At 53.2% G+C, this 15,056-nt stretch overlaps 1 protein-coding gene across 7 annotated transcripts in view; it reads left to right on the plus strand.

Moving 5' to 3' along the window:
- mast2 (microtubule associated serine/threonine kinase 2) overlaps nucleotides 1–15,056 on the plus strand; it is a 96,857-nt gene that overhangs the window by 50,578 nt on the left and 31,223 nt on the right. For 5 of the 7 annotated variants that reach the window (XM_084692360.1, XM_084692359.1, XM_084692361.1 and 2 more), the window contains one exon: nucleotides 5,375–5,406. In XM_084692360.1, coding sequence (XP_084548486.1) covers nucleotides 5,375–5,406 — 32 coding nt within the window. Of the gene's footprint in view, nucleotides 1–5,374; nucleotides 5,407–7,421; nucleotides 8,205–9,292; nucleotides 9,467–15,056 lie in introns of those variants that run through there. The other 2 variants (XM_084692362.1, XM_084692364.1) reach the window with 2 other exon arrangements.

A 15,056-nucleotide genomic window follows, 5' to 3' on the forward strand; every position in this document is an offset into this window, starting at 1 on the left:
TCCTTCCATCCATCCACCCTCATCCACCCTCATCCATCCACCCTCCTCCATCCATCCAGCCCTGTCCTCATGAAAGCTCAGTCCTGGTTCTCAGCAGCAGAGGGCTGACAGTATGCAGCTTGTACCCCAGTTCTCCCACCTCCCAGAGTGGCACAGTTATCTGGATCAGGGAGATGACGACAATCTGTTAACGCCTCGTTGTCTCTCAGGTCATTAGATATGCAGGGGTTGGCTCAGGCTCACAGTGAGCGCACACCTACACTCTCTCTCTCTCTTTCACACACACACACTTTTTAACTTCAGTCAGATTTTCCCATACCTCACATCATTAGAGCCCCCACCTCTCTCTCTCTCTGTCTCTCTCTCTCTTTCTGTGTTTCTCTCTCTCTCTCTGTCTCTCTCTTTCTGTCTCTCTGTTATGGAATGTTCCGGGCCCCTAAAGTACCTGCTATCAGGAAGGAGTCAATGTGAGAAAACAGGTTCCCCAAGCAGTAGCCCAGCATGTCATCTCATTAGCAGTGCTACTCAATCCCATTACCTTACAGCTAACTGGTAGTCTAGCATGCTAACTGGTAGTCTAGCATGCTAACTGGTAGTCTAGCATGCTAACTGGTAGTCTAGCATGCTAACTGGTAGTCTAGCATGCTAACAGTCCCGTGGCTCATTCTAGAACTCTGTAAACACAAATCCTGGACTGTGACCACGGATTGTACCAGCCTGATAAGCGCTGCTTGTGAGTTAGCCTACAGAAACACCAGCGCAGCCAGGGAGAGTTCAAAAGAAAATGTGTGTGTTTGTACAAGTGTGTGTTTCTTGCATTTATGCAAGAAACTTTGAAATCTCTTTGTTGTTGTGGTGTGTGTGAAGGCAGTGTGACCCCCACGTCATGTGTTTGTAATATTAATGAATGCTGCGTCTTAGGAAATTGCTTTGGGAGTGTGTGTGTGTGTGTGTGTTAACTGCATGTTGTAGCACAGCTGAAACACATCATTATGACACGGCCGTCCTGTCATCAATAAAGGATTCTTGCCATCGGTGTCCTAAACACCCAACTGTGTGGGTTTGAGTGTTCTTTGTGTGTGTTTGTGATTTGTTTGTTCCTCAATGCATTGGCAAATGATTAAGTGTTTAACATAATGATTCCTGCGTTTGGTGTGTGTGTGTGTGTGTGTGTGTGTGTGTGTGGCAGGACAAATGAAAGTCATTGGCAGCCCTGCACCTTCTTTCTGTCCTACCTTGTGTGTTTGCTCGTGTGTGTGTGTTTGCGCGTGTGTGTGTGATCCTCTGCCAAGCAATTCCATGGGATTAATCCCCCTGCCCTGTCCTCTTCAGTTGGCCACTCTGCAGTCAACACACACACACACACACACAGGACACACACACACCTGTCTGTCTGTCTGTCTCCCCCCTCTCAGAGGGAGTGCTCTCTGCCAGGTCTCTGTGGTCCTAGCTGGCACGGCCCGGCCTGGCACGGCACGGCCTGTCAGTCTGGCTGGCAGGGGGTCGGAGCTCCAAGTCCCAGCTGTCTGTCAGGGGCTGCAGTGGGCCCTTCAACCCAGGGATGAGGCTCTGCTGCTGGGGCACAGACGCTGGGGCACAGACGCTGGGGGCCCCGCACATGGATGTATGATATGAGTTATTTACATGCACTGGTCGAATGTATTGTTCCGGGCTGTAGTCTGTCTGTCTACTTTGTTTACATTTCTAGTTTCTGGTTGTGTGTGTGTGTGTGTGTAGGATGGTGTACCATGTGGTACAGCCCTCATGTCCACCACGTTCTCCATCACTCTAATTACATTTCCATCCTTTCCCCCGCTCTGTCTGTCTACACTCCTCCCTCTTTCTCTCTCTGTCTCTCTCTCTCTCTCTCTCTCTCTCTCTCTCTCTCTCTCTCTCTCTCTCTCTCTCTCTCTCACTCACTCACTCACTCACTCACTCTCTCTCTCTCTCTCTCTCTCTCTCTCTCTCTCTCTCTCTCTCTCTCTCTCTCTCTCTCTCTCTCTCTCTCTCTCTCTCTCTCTCTCTCACTCACTCACTCACTCACTCACTCACTCACTCACTCACTCACTCACTCACTCACTCTCTCTCTCTCTCTCTCTCTCTCTCTCTCTCTCTCTCTCTCTCTCTCTCTCTCTCTCTCTCTCTCTCTCTCTCTCTCTCTCTCTCTCTCTCTCTCTCTCTCTCTCTCTCTCTCTCTCTCTCTCTCTCTCTCTCTCTCTCTCTCTCTCTCTCTCTCTCTCTCTCTCTCTCTCTCTCTCTCTCTCTCTCTCTCTCTCTCTCTCTCTCTCTCTCTCTCTCTCTCTCTCTCTCTCTCTCTCTCTCTCTCTCTCTCTCTCTCTCTCTCTCTCTCTCTCTCTCTCTCTCTCTCTCTCTCTCTCTCTCTCTCTCTCTCTCTCTCTCTCTCTCTCTCTCTCTCTCTCTCTCTCTCTCTCTCTCTCTCTCTCTCTCTCTCTCTCTCTCTCTCTCTCTCTCTCTCTCTCTCTCTCTCTCTCTCTCTCTCTCTCTCTCTCTCTCTCTCTCTCTCTCTCTCTTTTCTCCTCGACGTCATGCTGAATGGCTGGCTGTCCAGGGATATTGATGCTTGTGTTCCATTGGGCAGATTGCTTTTGGCCTTCTGTGAGGCGGGACCCATCCAAACTGTCACTCTGGCTAATTTCATCATCGCTGCGCCTTTGAAACTGCATGTCAAACCGTGTGTGTCACGGGGGATTCTGGGTATTATGCTGTCTCGTAGGGGGTTGGAGGAAAAGGTGAACGGGACCCTTAAGCATGATGGGCAGCTGCAGCCGAGCCACACTCACACACACACACACCAAGCACTGGCCTAATGCAATCAACCTTTTAATGGAGAGATGCTATGAGCCATCTTTTCACATTACAGGACGGTGCGTGGGTGGAAGGCAAAACCAGCCCTTCTCCCTCTCTCTCCTCTCTCCTTTCCTAACCCCATACCTTCCCCCTCTCTCCTTTCCTCACCCCATACCTTCTCCCTCTCTCTCCTCTCTCCCTTCCTCACCCCATACCTTCCCCCTCTCTCCTCTCTCCTTTCCTCACCCTATATATTTTCCCCTCTCTCTCCTCTCTCTTTCCTCACCCCATACCTTCTCCCTCTCTCTCCTCTCTCCTTTCCTCACCCCATACCTTCTCCCTCTCTCTCCTCTCTCTCCTTTCCTCACCCCATACCTTCTCTCCTCTCTCCCCCTCACCCCATACCTTCTCCCTCTCTCTCCTCTCTCCCTTCCTCACCCCATACCTTCTCCCTCTCTCTCTCTCCTCCTTTCCTCTCCCCCTCACCCCATCTTTCGCTCTCCACCGATCTGTTCTCCCTCTCTCCACGTTCCTCTTTTCCCTCCCACTCTCCCTCAACAATAAAAGACCGCTCTGCCCCACTCTGCTATTAGCTGTGTCACGCTAAACGAGCTAAATCAAGTTCCACCGCCAGTAAGCCACAGAGTGATGCTATAGTGCTAAGCCACAGAGTGATGCTATAGTGCTAAGCCACAGAGTAATGCTATAGTGCTAAGCCACAGAGTGATGCTATAGTGCTAAGCCACAGAGTGATGCTATAGTGCTAAGCCACAGAGTGATGCTATAGTGCTAAGCCACAGAGTGATGCTATAGTGCTAAGCCACAGAGTGATGCTATAGTGCTAAGCCACAGAGTGATGCTGTAGTGCTAAGCCACTGTGTGATGCTATAGTGCTAAGCCACAGAGTGATGCTATAGTGCTAAGCCACAGAGTGATGCTATAGTGCTAAGCCACAGAGTGATGCTATAGTGCTAAGCCACAGAGTGATGCTATAGTGCTAAGCCACAGAGTGATGCTATAGTGCTAAGCCACAGAGTGATGCTATAGTGCTAAGCCACAGAGTGATGCTATAGTGCTAAGCCACAGAGTGATGCTATAGTGCTAAGCCACAGCGCTCCATTGTTAGGGTTACCCCATCATCTGGTCTCTGTGTGTGGGTGTGCAGGCCTGAGGAGGGCTGTCTAGCTGTGCTTCATGGCGTTAGCGAGGCTAATGGGATCAGCGTGTGGCTGCAGGCTGGGAGACTGGAGAGGATGTGCTGTAATGACGTTAGTCTGGTTCTGCTCCTGTTCTGGACCCCTTGATAAGATCACAGACCTGAGACTGGGGGGGGGGGGGGGGGGGGGCGTCTAGCGTCTAGGTTCGCTGACTCACTGGAGCACACACACACGGAGGTAGACACACACACACACACACACCCAGAGAGACACATCTATGTACATACAGAGACACATACACGTGCGCTTGTAGGCTGAGCTCATTTCAATTTCAATGTATTTTATCAAGAGGGACAGTGTACATTAATGAACATTAAAACGTAAATGTCCCAATTACCCAATTACAGCCAAAAGGCTAGTTTCCCCTTGCCAGACTGAAAAGGCTATACAACCCTAAAAAAGGCATCAAGTTAAAATATAACAAACATAAAATCCCAGTACACAAACCCCACTTGGTCCCTAACCATGGGTCGAAAGGAAAGCAGGTTCTGCTGGATCTTCACTACATCCAGCAGAACAGGAACCAGCTGAACTAAAACCAGCAGAACAGGAACCGGGGGGGTCTCATGCTAGGCTAGGCTGCAGATACCTGCTCTCCTCAGGAAACACCTCCACACCCTCCTGTGTGTGTGTGTGTGTGTGTGTGTGTGTGTGTGTGTGTGTGTGTGTGTGTGTGTGTGTGTGTGTGTGTGTGTGTGTGTGTGTGTGTGTGTGTGTGTGTGTGTGTGTGTGTGTGGACCAGCGAGTAAACAGACATTCTAATGGAGGTTCTGGTCCCACAGTCCTAGCTAACAGACTGCTTTCGTTGTTACTAGAGCTGACTGTCTGTTCTTTCCAAACCAGCTGTATGCACATACACTCACACACACACACAAAGACACACACACACAGGTTTGTTTAGTCATGATGATAAATGGTGTATTTGCACCAGATGGTTCATGAGTGGAAAAGTACTGTGTCAGTGCTTCTCAGTCAGATCTGTGCTCATCTCTCCCCTACGATCAACACAACCTGGCCTGGGGCCGCCCACACTGCCCCCTAGTGGACGACAGTAGGAACGCCACTCTGCCTCTCTGCAGCGGATGTCTAAGATTGTATTGTTGATATCATGGAGCACTGTCACACGCTGTTGTTTTAAACTCCGTGGAATCGCTGCATCTGAAACGCTGTATGAACTGTGTGAAACACTCGAGTTGTGCAACATTGAAAAAGCGTCTCATTCACGGCGGCGTTATGTTGCCACCTGGTGGATATCCTTTGTCATTACGCCAGCTAGTCTCGTGGACGCCATGTTTTCTAAACGCATGTCAGACCGAAAACTAAAACTGCTTTCTGTCTCTGTCTTTCAGAAGGAGCTAAGTCTTCCCAGGAGGGGCAGCTTGTAAGTACCCGACTTTCTCCCCACCCCTCACCCCCAACACCTCCACCCACTGTCTCCCCACCCCTCCACCCCTCCCAGGCAGGGCGATAGTGATGGGGTATCTGCCCTGCCCGGGTGTCAAAGGTCAAGGTTCTAGAGCTCCACACTGAACAGGGTGCAGGTGAGACCCCAGGACATGACCCTGAGAAGCCCACTGGGGGCGGGGGAGGGAGGGAGGGAGGGAGGGAGGGAGGGAGGGAGGGAGGGAGGGAGGGAGGGAGGGAGGGAGGGAGGGAGGGAGGGAGGGAGGGAGAGGGGGGGGGGGGGGGGGGGAGGGAGGGAGGGAGGGAGGGAGGGAGGGAGGGAGGGAGGGAGGGGGAGAAAGAGAGAGAGAGTTTCTCTTTGCTTGAGTTCAAGTTTTGGTCAGCCTCAGTTTTGACAAGTTCAAACCAGCTCCCAGCAGAACATGTGGTTTAGATTTAGTGTTGGGTAACATGCTACAGTCACACCATCATCCTAAGACTTTCCTGGGGGAAATTACGTTTCTGGCATTCCAAAAGAGAGAGCGAGAAAGAGAGAGAGAATGAGGCAGGCAGGATGGATGGAGAAAGAAAGAAAGAAAAACAACCAGTTGTGGGGAGGTTGGAGAGAAGAATTGAAAGAGGAATAGACTGATTTGTGTGATTTGTGAAGATGAATTATAGATGAGAAAGAGGGAGAGATGGTTTGAATAGTCTCCTACTCTCTCTCTCCTACACACACACACACACACACACCCAGAAATAGGCACTGAAATAGGCAGAAAAGCTGTTTACTTCCCTGTGTGTGTGTGTGTGTGTGTGGAGGCATTTGTGTGAAGGTTTGTGTGTGTTCTTCTGAATGTACTGTATGCATGTGCGTGCTTTTGTCATTGTCCATACGTGCTTGCGTGTGTGTGTGTGTGTGTGTGTGTGTGTGTGTGTGTAGTAACAGCTGAGCATCTCACTGTGGTTGCTACAGGCCTATTAATAACCTCGTCCCAGGCACAGACTTACCTCTGCCCAGAAAAAGTAATCCAAAAACGAACAAACAGCTAACCTGGACCTCTCATTTCACTCCGCCTGCCTCATGAAAGACTCTTCAGTGTCTCCAGGTGTGTGTGTGTGTGTGTGGAGGGGGGGGGGGCTTGGGAGAGTGGATGTACTGGTAGGTAAGGTGCATTAAATGAACTTAGAGATTAAAGGCAGTGGTTTGGCAGCAGGGTCAGAGAGTTTCCTCCCTGTGTGAGAGAGATAGAGAGGGAGAAAGAAGGGGAGGGGGAGAGGAAGAGGGAGGGAGGGGGAAAGGAAGAGAGAGGGAGAGAGAGGGAGAGGGAGGGAGGGAGAGAGAGACAGGGACAGAGGGAGAGGGGGAGAGGGAGGGAGCTCAGAAGTCCAGTTGTAAGCCCTACCCCAGGGTGACAGCCTCATTAAGGCAGGCTCTAGCTGGGCGGCTGCACTACAAGTCCAGCCATCCTATCTAGATGCTCTCTCTCTGGAACTGAAACCCTCACTACGCCTTTCTCCTTCTGCCTTTCTGCATCTGTCTGTCCTTTGGTCTCTCTCTGTCTCTCTCTGTCTCTCTGTCTGTCTCTGTCTCTCTTTCTCTCTCTCTGTTCTGTCTATGTACGCAAACCCATCCAGCACTGACGCATGAACTAGCAGACAGACAGCACGCACGCGCCAACATATTTCTGGGACGGATGTTTATAGGAAGTACAGATCCAGTGTTGTCTCTAATGACATCCTCATGTCTCGTGGTTGACGCACGTCACTCCGCTAATCACTGTGGATTAGCGGCCCGATGCTAGCTAGCGCTGGCTGTTAGCACCGGCGCTAGCTCTTATGGGCCAGGCTATTGTTCTGCTGTTAGTATTGGGACGGGTGAGTCAGACTCGCTTGCCAGGGGACACCGATGATTCCAGGAACGAATATTGGGGACAAGGGGGGGGGGGGGGGAGAGAGAGGGAGAGAGAGGGCTTGTGGAGGGTTAAGGTAAGGGTGACAGCTGCACTTCCCTCTGGGTCTTGTGATAATATGAGAATCCCCTGACCCTGTCAGAGGGGGCGTGGACTGTGAGCTGTGGCGTGTGTGTGTTAAAGGGACTTCTGCTGGTTGAGTACGAGCCCAGTCAGTCAGCAGCGTGGCTCCTATAGAGGGTCTGGACTACAGAGCTCCAGGAGCCAGGGAGCTCTCAGATCATTCCTTCCCACGTTTGGAGCCCGCTGCCTGGGGAAACATTGACAGGCTTGGCACCTCTTAACCGATGCTGGAGGATTCATGTTTGCGCGTGGGCACGCTCTTCTGGGCTCGGTCTGGCTGTTCGACAGATACTTCTAAAGGGACGTTGGAATTAATTCTACTGGAAGTTTCCAAACACTGGGATTTTACAGGGAGTTGTTTGTCTGTTTTCCTCAGACTGGCTTGTAACACACACACACACACACACACACACACAGTGTGTGTATGACTAAGCAGGCCTGTGCTCTCCTGGGTATAGTCCAGAACACGCTACCCTAGATATTTGTGTGTGTGCTGAATCAGAGCACAGGTGCTATGCAGTCACATTCAGCTGCTCAGTGGACTAAAGCACACGGCCGTAACTCATCTCTGTGACTCGTAAGCTGGTCTAGCCGCAGCGGTTTAATAGTGGCTTCTTGAGACCCGAGGAAGCTCATTGGCCAGCATGGCTTTGACGGACAGGTGATGTCACCGTCCAGCCCGCCCCTCCCCTTGTGAGCGTTTCCACGGAGACATGAAGAGAATGAAGGAGAGACAAGGAGCTCCTAACCTGCGGATCCAGTAAGAGACATGATACACCAGTCCTGTCTGTCTGCCTGTGTCTGTCTGCCTGCCTTCCTGCCTGCCTGCCTGTCTGTCTGTCTGTCTGTCTGTGTCTGTCTGTTTGTCTCTGTCTGTCTGCCTGCCTGTCTGTCTGTCTGCCTGCCTGCCTGCCTGTCTGTCTGTCTGTCTGTCTGTCTGTCTGTCTGTCTGTGTCTGTCTGTTTGTCTCTGTCTGTCTGCCTGCCTGCCTGTCTGTCTGTCTGTTTGTCTCTGTCTGTCTGTCTGCCTGTCTGTGTTTCTGTTCCATAAAAGACACACTATACCAGCATCTTCAGAGCAGGTTCGTAAACATGACCAAAGCTGTAGTGTTTGTGTGTGTGTGTTTGTGTGTGTTTGTGTGTGTTTGTAGTTGGTTTGGATATGAAACTGAAACGTGATTGACAGGGCCAGGCAGCATCTCAGCTTACACACACACCCTGCACACTGACACACACACACCCTGCACACTGACACACACACACACCCTGCACACTGACACACACACACACACCCTGCACACTGACACACACACACACACACACACACCCTGCACACTGACACACACACACCCTGCACACTGACACACTCAGCACTCTGGTTCAGTGGAAAACTGATAAGGTAAGGAGGGACCCCTTCATCAGCTGGAGGGAGGAAGTTTGACCCAGTGGACATTCCAAATAGCAGGTCACCACACACACACACACACACTGCCGCAGCCCAGAGCCATCTGGCCGCTCCATACCCTGTGTGCCCCCTCTCCAGCCTGTGCCAGTCTGCCAGTCTGGCAGGGGGGCAGCCTGGTGTGGGGGCAGGGGGGCTGTGGGGCGGGTCTTGGGAAGCGGCACCCAGACAGACGGTGGTGGTGAACATAGTTTGTGCTGGAAGGGTATCGGTCATGTTTATGAACCTAAACATGTTTTTGTTGCTATGGCATCATTTTCTGACACACACACACACACACACACACAGTGTTTTTGCTCAAACATGGTTGCACTCTCATCCATCCTTCGTCCTTCCATCCCTCTCCTCCATCTTTCACTCCTCCTCCCCCCCCCCCCCCCCCCGTAGAATCTGGCCGGCCGCTCAGCACCGCTGCCATGGCAACAGCAGTCTCCTCCAGCACCTGCTGTCCCCTACGTCCTTCCCCCCCTCCTCCCAGCCCCCCCTCCTCCCTTGCTCCCCCTCCCCTGACGGCCCTCTCTCAGCCCCCATCCACCAGGGGGGCGACCCCTTCCTCTGGAGGTAAGCCCCTGTGCCTCGCGTGTGCGTGCGTGTGTGTCACTACTCGCACTGCCTGAAGATACACGGAAGGATCTACGTGTGTAGTAGTTTCCCCCCCCCCCCCCCCCATTCCAAATCATCCCACTGACCTTTACACTTGAAGTTTGCCTGTGTGTGTGTGTGTGTGTGTGTGTGTGTGTTAAAACAGCCATTCAGCTGCATGTGAAGTTCAGTGTGTGTCAGATGGACAGTGGTCCAGCTGTTTCAGCGTGAGAAGCGTTTGAAACAAACTGCTTCAAAGAGCAGCCGGGATGGTGGAAGACTGGATGAACAGGCTGCAGTCGTGTGTGTGTGTGTGTGTGTGTGGGCGCACATGCATTTCTCTTGATCCCTATCCTGTTGTCCCATCAGATGACTCTAATCCCAGCACAGAGCAGACCAGGTGCTCTGGCGTTAACCGACAGGTGTGTGTGTGTGTTTGTGTCACTTGGACAGTGACTTCCCTCATAAAACCTTGCTCAGAGGATTTCCCCGCCATCCATGTCTCTTTCTCTCTCTCTCTCTCTCTCTCTCTCTCTGTCTCTGTCTCTGTCTCTCTCTGTCTCTGTGTGTGTCTCTCTCTCTCCTTCTGACCCCATGCAAGTCCTCCCTGAGGTATCCCATGATGCCCTGGGTGTGGGCCAGTCCAAGGTGATCCTGTCATCACACCTCACTGCCCCCCTGAGCTAACCAAGCACACACACACAGTGCCTGCCAACCTTATTGTTACTTGTTGAGTCAAAAGCTGTGTTTCCAGCAAGCTGCACCTTCAAAGGTGTTCCTCTTAGCGTGAGGCTGGTCAAGCAGCCGGAGGGAGGGAGGTAAGAAGAGGGGAGGTAGAGAATCATGGTAAAGTGGAGGTGGAAGGGAGGAGAGAGTGAAGAGAGTGGTGTGTAAATGAGAGATTGAGAGGGAGGGGTAGAGAAGAGAGAGCAACTAGGACAGAGAGAGACAGAGAGAGAGCGGGGGGGGGAGAGAGAGGGAGAGGGGGAGAGAGGGAGAGAGAGAGAGGGAGAGAGAGAGAGGGAGGGAGGGGGAGAGAGAGGGAGAGGGGGAAAGGGAGGGGGAGGGGGAGAGGGAGAGGGAGAGCACACACACACCCTGACTGGTGTCACAGATGGAGAGAAGCAGCAGCGAGCTAACAGCGTTAGCGACAGCCCGCGAGTCACATCGTCTCTCTCTTTCTCTCTCTACGTACGTGTGTGTTGGCTCCCTGGCGGTGTCTTAGCCATGTGTGTGTGTGCGTGCTGCCATGTCTGACTCTTTCTGGACCGTGCTCTCCAATTTCTCCCTGCCGGAGCGGAGCATGCTACGCCGATCCAAGAGGTAGCTACCACGCCTCCGCCCTGTCTCCTCTCTCTCTGTCTCCTGACGTCTCTCTGTCTTTCCTGCAGTGTCTCTCTCTGTCTCTCCCTCTCTGTCTCTCCTGCCATGTCTCTCTCTCTCTCTGTCTCTCTCTGTCCCTCTCTGTCTCTCCTGCAGTGTCTCTCTCTGTCTCTCCCTATGTCTCTCCTGCCATGTCTCTCTCTGTCTCTCTCCCTCTCTGTCTCTCCTGCTGTCTCTCTCTGTCTCTCTCCCTCTCTGTCTCTCCTGCTGTCTCTCTCTGTCTCTCTCTCTGTCTCCCTCAGGTTCTCCTCTCTCTCCCCTCTCTTTCTATCCTTCTTTACTCCTCCCGCCCCGTATCCTTCATTTACCGGTGTTTCTCTCTGTGTCATCTCTCCTTTCTCCACCTCCATGCCTGTTCCTCCTCCTCTCCCCCCTCCCTGGTCCTCCTGGTCTCTCTGCATGGCTGCTTCCCCCTCCCTGGTCCTCCTGGTCTCTCTGCATGGCTGCTTCCCCCTCCCTGGTCCTCCTGGTCTCTCTGCATGGCTGCTTCCCCCTCCCTGGTCCTCCTGGTCTCTCTGCATGGCTGCTTCCCCCTCCCTGGTCCTCCTGGTCTCTCTGCATGGCTGCTTCCCCCTCCCTGGTCCTCCTGGTCTCTCTGCATGGCTGCCTCCCCCTCCCTGGTCCTCCTGGTCTCTCTGCATGGCTGCTTCCCCCTCCCTGGTCCTCCTGGTCTCTCTGCATGGCTGCTTCCCCCTCCCTGGTCCTCCTGGTCTCTCTGCATGGCTGCTTCCCCCTCCCTGGTCCTCCTGGTCTCTCTGCATGGCTGCTTCCCCCTCCCTGGTCCTCCTGGTCTCTCTGCATGGCTGCTTCCCCCTCCCTGGTCCTCCTGGTCTCTCTGCATGGCTGCTTCCCCCTCCCTGGTCCTCCTGGTCTCTCTGCATGGCTGGAGGTTCTTTAGAATCTGGTGGGAGGTGAAGGTCAGCTAACTACGTTTGCCGGTCTTGTGATGGTTAATAGGAGGCATGCTGGGGGTGTGTGTGTGTGTTTATCATCGGTCTGCATCCTCCAGGGCATCGCTGTGTGTGTGTGTGTTAGGTGTTCTGTCTGTGTGTGTGTGTGTGTGTTAGGTGTTCTGTCTGTGTGTGTGTGTGTGTGTGTGTTAGGTGTTCTGTCTGTGTGTGTGTTGCACATGCAGGAGGACCTTTGGTTTATATAGATAGAGACACGATGATGATGGTGATGGTGATGGTGATGGTGATGGTGATGGTGGTGGTGGTGGTGGTGGTGGTGGTGATGACGATGATGATGAAGGTTGTTGCAACCACAGTTGAGCCCCACCTCTCTCTCTTACTTTTGATCTCCCTCTCTTGCTCTCTCTCTCTCCCCCTCTTTCTTTCTCTCTCTCTATATCTCACCTCTTCCTCTGTCTCTCTCTCTCTCTCTCTCATAGTCACTCTGTCTCTCCCTCTCTCTCTAGTATTGACAAAAGAGAAGCAGTTTGTTCAGTCAGGAGACAGAGCTGCACTTATCAGTTCCAAGCAGCAATTTTCTCCCTCCCAGTTAATAACTGAAAGTGTTGCAGAATGCACACACAACACACACACACACACACACACTCACAAACACACACACTCTCTCAAACACTGCTTTCATCGTCTATACAGCTTTCTCTGTGTGCCTTGCATTGTTTGGAGAAGGAGGGAGGCAAGAGAGACAGACAGGGAGAGGGAGGGAGGGGAGGGTGGAGAGGGAGACAGAAAGAGGGAGAGGGGGAGGGAGGGAGACAGACAGACAGAGGGAGAGGGAGGGGAGGGTGGAGAGGGAGGGAAGGGTGGAGAGGGAGACAGAGAGAGGGAGAGAGAGAGAGAGGGAGAGAGAGAGGAGGAGGGAGACAGACAGAGAGAGAGGGAGGGGAGGGTGGAGACGGAGGGAGGAGTAGAGACCTGGCATAGCAACAATGTTGTGCTGCCTTGAAAGATGAGTGGGCAGAACAGGTTGTGTTGTTTCTGTGTGTGTGTGTGTGCAGCTCTGTGACAGTGCCCCATGATCATAATGACACAGTGAATAACCCAGCCTCCTTCCCCCCTCTAAGCTCAGGGCTCCTCCTGGCTTGCTGCGTATGCCTGCCACTGGATGCACTCATACTTACACTTTACTAAGTTGGCTGTGTGCGTGCGTGCGTGTGCGTGTTGATGCTGAGGTACACAGTGTTCTGGGTTTGTGCCTGGCAGAGCAACTTGAGACATGAGCCACACGGGTGTGAGAATGCACTGACAAGCCTCACACACACGCACACGCACGCACACACACTCACACAGAGACTCAGAGCTCTGAATGACAGCCATATACAAACAAAAACACAGCCCCATATCGCAAAAAAATTGTAGTCTCCACCCCCCTCCTCTCAACGGGAGCAGATGAGACATGGTGTTGAGTACAGGGGTGTGACAGTGTGTGTGTGTGTGTGTGTGTGTGTGTGTGTGTGTGTGTGTGACAGTGTGTGTGTGTGTGTGTGACAGTGTGTGTGTGAGTGACAGGCCACCTGGCTCTGCCCTGTACTTCTTCATATCAGCTGCAGCCGCCACGCTCAGCAGAGACAGAGAGCCCACCCTCAGCCCAGAGGAGAGAGGGGAGAGAGCCCACCCTCAGCCCAGAGGGGAGAGGGGAGAGAGCCCACCCTCAGCCCAGAGGGGAGAGGGGAGAGGGGAGAGAGAGAGCCCACCCTCAGCCCAGAGGAGAGAGGGGAGAGAGAGAGCCCACCCTCAGCCCAGAGGAGAGAGGGGAGAGAGAGAGCCCACCCTCAGCCCAGAGGAGAGAGGGGAGAGAGCCCACCCTCAGCCCAGAGGGGAGAGGGGAGAGGGGAGAGAGAGAGAGCCCACCCTCAGCCCAGAGGGGAGAGAGAGAGAGCCCACCCTCAGCCCAGAGGGGAGAGGGGAGAGGGGAGAGAGAGAGAGCCCACCCTCAGCCCAGAGGGGAGAGAGAGAGAGCCCACCCTCAGCCCAGAGGAGAGAGAGAGAGCCCACCCTCAGCCCAGAGGAGAGAGGGGAGAGAGAGAGAGCCCACCCTCAGCCCAGAGGGGAGAGGGGAGAGAGCCCACCCTCAGCCCAGAGGAGAGAGGGGAGAGAGCCCACCCTCAGCCCAGAGGAGAGAGGGGAGAGAGAGCCCACCCTCAGCCCAGAGGAGAGAGGGGAGAGAGAGCCCACCCTCAGCCCAGAGGAGAGAGAGGAGAGAGGGCGTAATTATCGTTGGCGGATGAGACGCACCAATTAACACGCCGGCGCTGCAATTACGCATAGACGTCTGCTAGCAAGGAGTGCCAAGGAGCCGGGCTAGCCTTCCAGCCCTCTGGAGTGGGTGTGGACTTTGTGGGGGGCAGGCATACAGGACCCTGGCATGGCCATCTGAAGAGCACCACCGTCTGGGTCACTCATCCATCTGGAAGGCCTGGAATGAGGCTTAAAATAAAGAGAATCCACACAGGTCAAGGAGGAGAGAGGAGGGGAGAGGGGGATCGATACCTTCAGACAGAGCAAAACTAGCCTCCTGTTTAAATAGTGTGAGTGATGCTGGAGGACAGGAAAGGGCAAGGACGGACACACACACACACACACATGAAGAACCACACACTTTCTCCTCTCTCTCTCTCTCTCTCTCTCTCTCTCTCTCTCTCTCTCTCTCTCTCTCTCTCTCTCTCTCTCTCTCTGTGTCCCTCTCTCTCTGTCTCTCTCTCTCTCTCCTCTCTCTCTCTCTCTCTCTCTCTCTCTGTCTCTCTCTCTCCCTCTGTCTCTCTCTCTCCCTCCCTGCTTCTCTCTGGTGTTTACATCAGCTCCTTCCTCATCTGTGCTCTACCTAGTTGTTGCCTCCGGCCTAGACACCTCACCAGGTCTGCATACCAAGAGCTCTCTCTTAAAACACACACACACACTTGTGGATCCAAGGCCAGAGCTGGGCAGGTATACGAAACATCTTTTGGAGGAATAACAGCAACGCAGATAGCTCCATAAAGTAGCAAGACCACAAGCAAGCAAAACCCATGTTCTGTCTCTCTCTCTTTCTAACTTTCTCTTTATTTATCTATATATTTCTCTCTCTCTCTAATCAACCCCACGCCCACACCCTCCCTCAGCTCTCCCAGTGCAGACTGAGGGCAGTGTGTGTGTGCGTGTGTGTGTGTGCAGACTGAGGGCAGTGTGTGTGTGTCTGCAGACCCCGACTGAAACACTGACAACTTAACGAGGTCTGTAGT

Source organism: Hypomesus nipponensis, chromosome 26 (genome assembly GCF_054491055.1).
Source record: "Hypomesus nipponensis isolate SF chromosome 26, ASM5449105v1, whole genome shotgun sequence".
NCBI lineage: Eukaryota > Metazoa > Chordata > Actinopteri > Osmeriformes > Osmeridae > Hypomesus > Hypomesus nipponensis.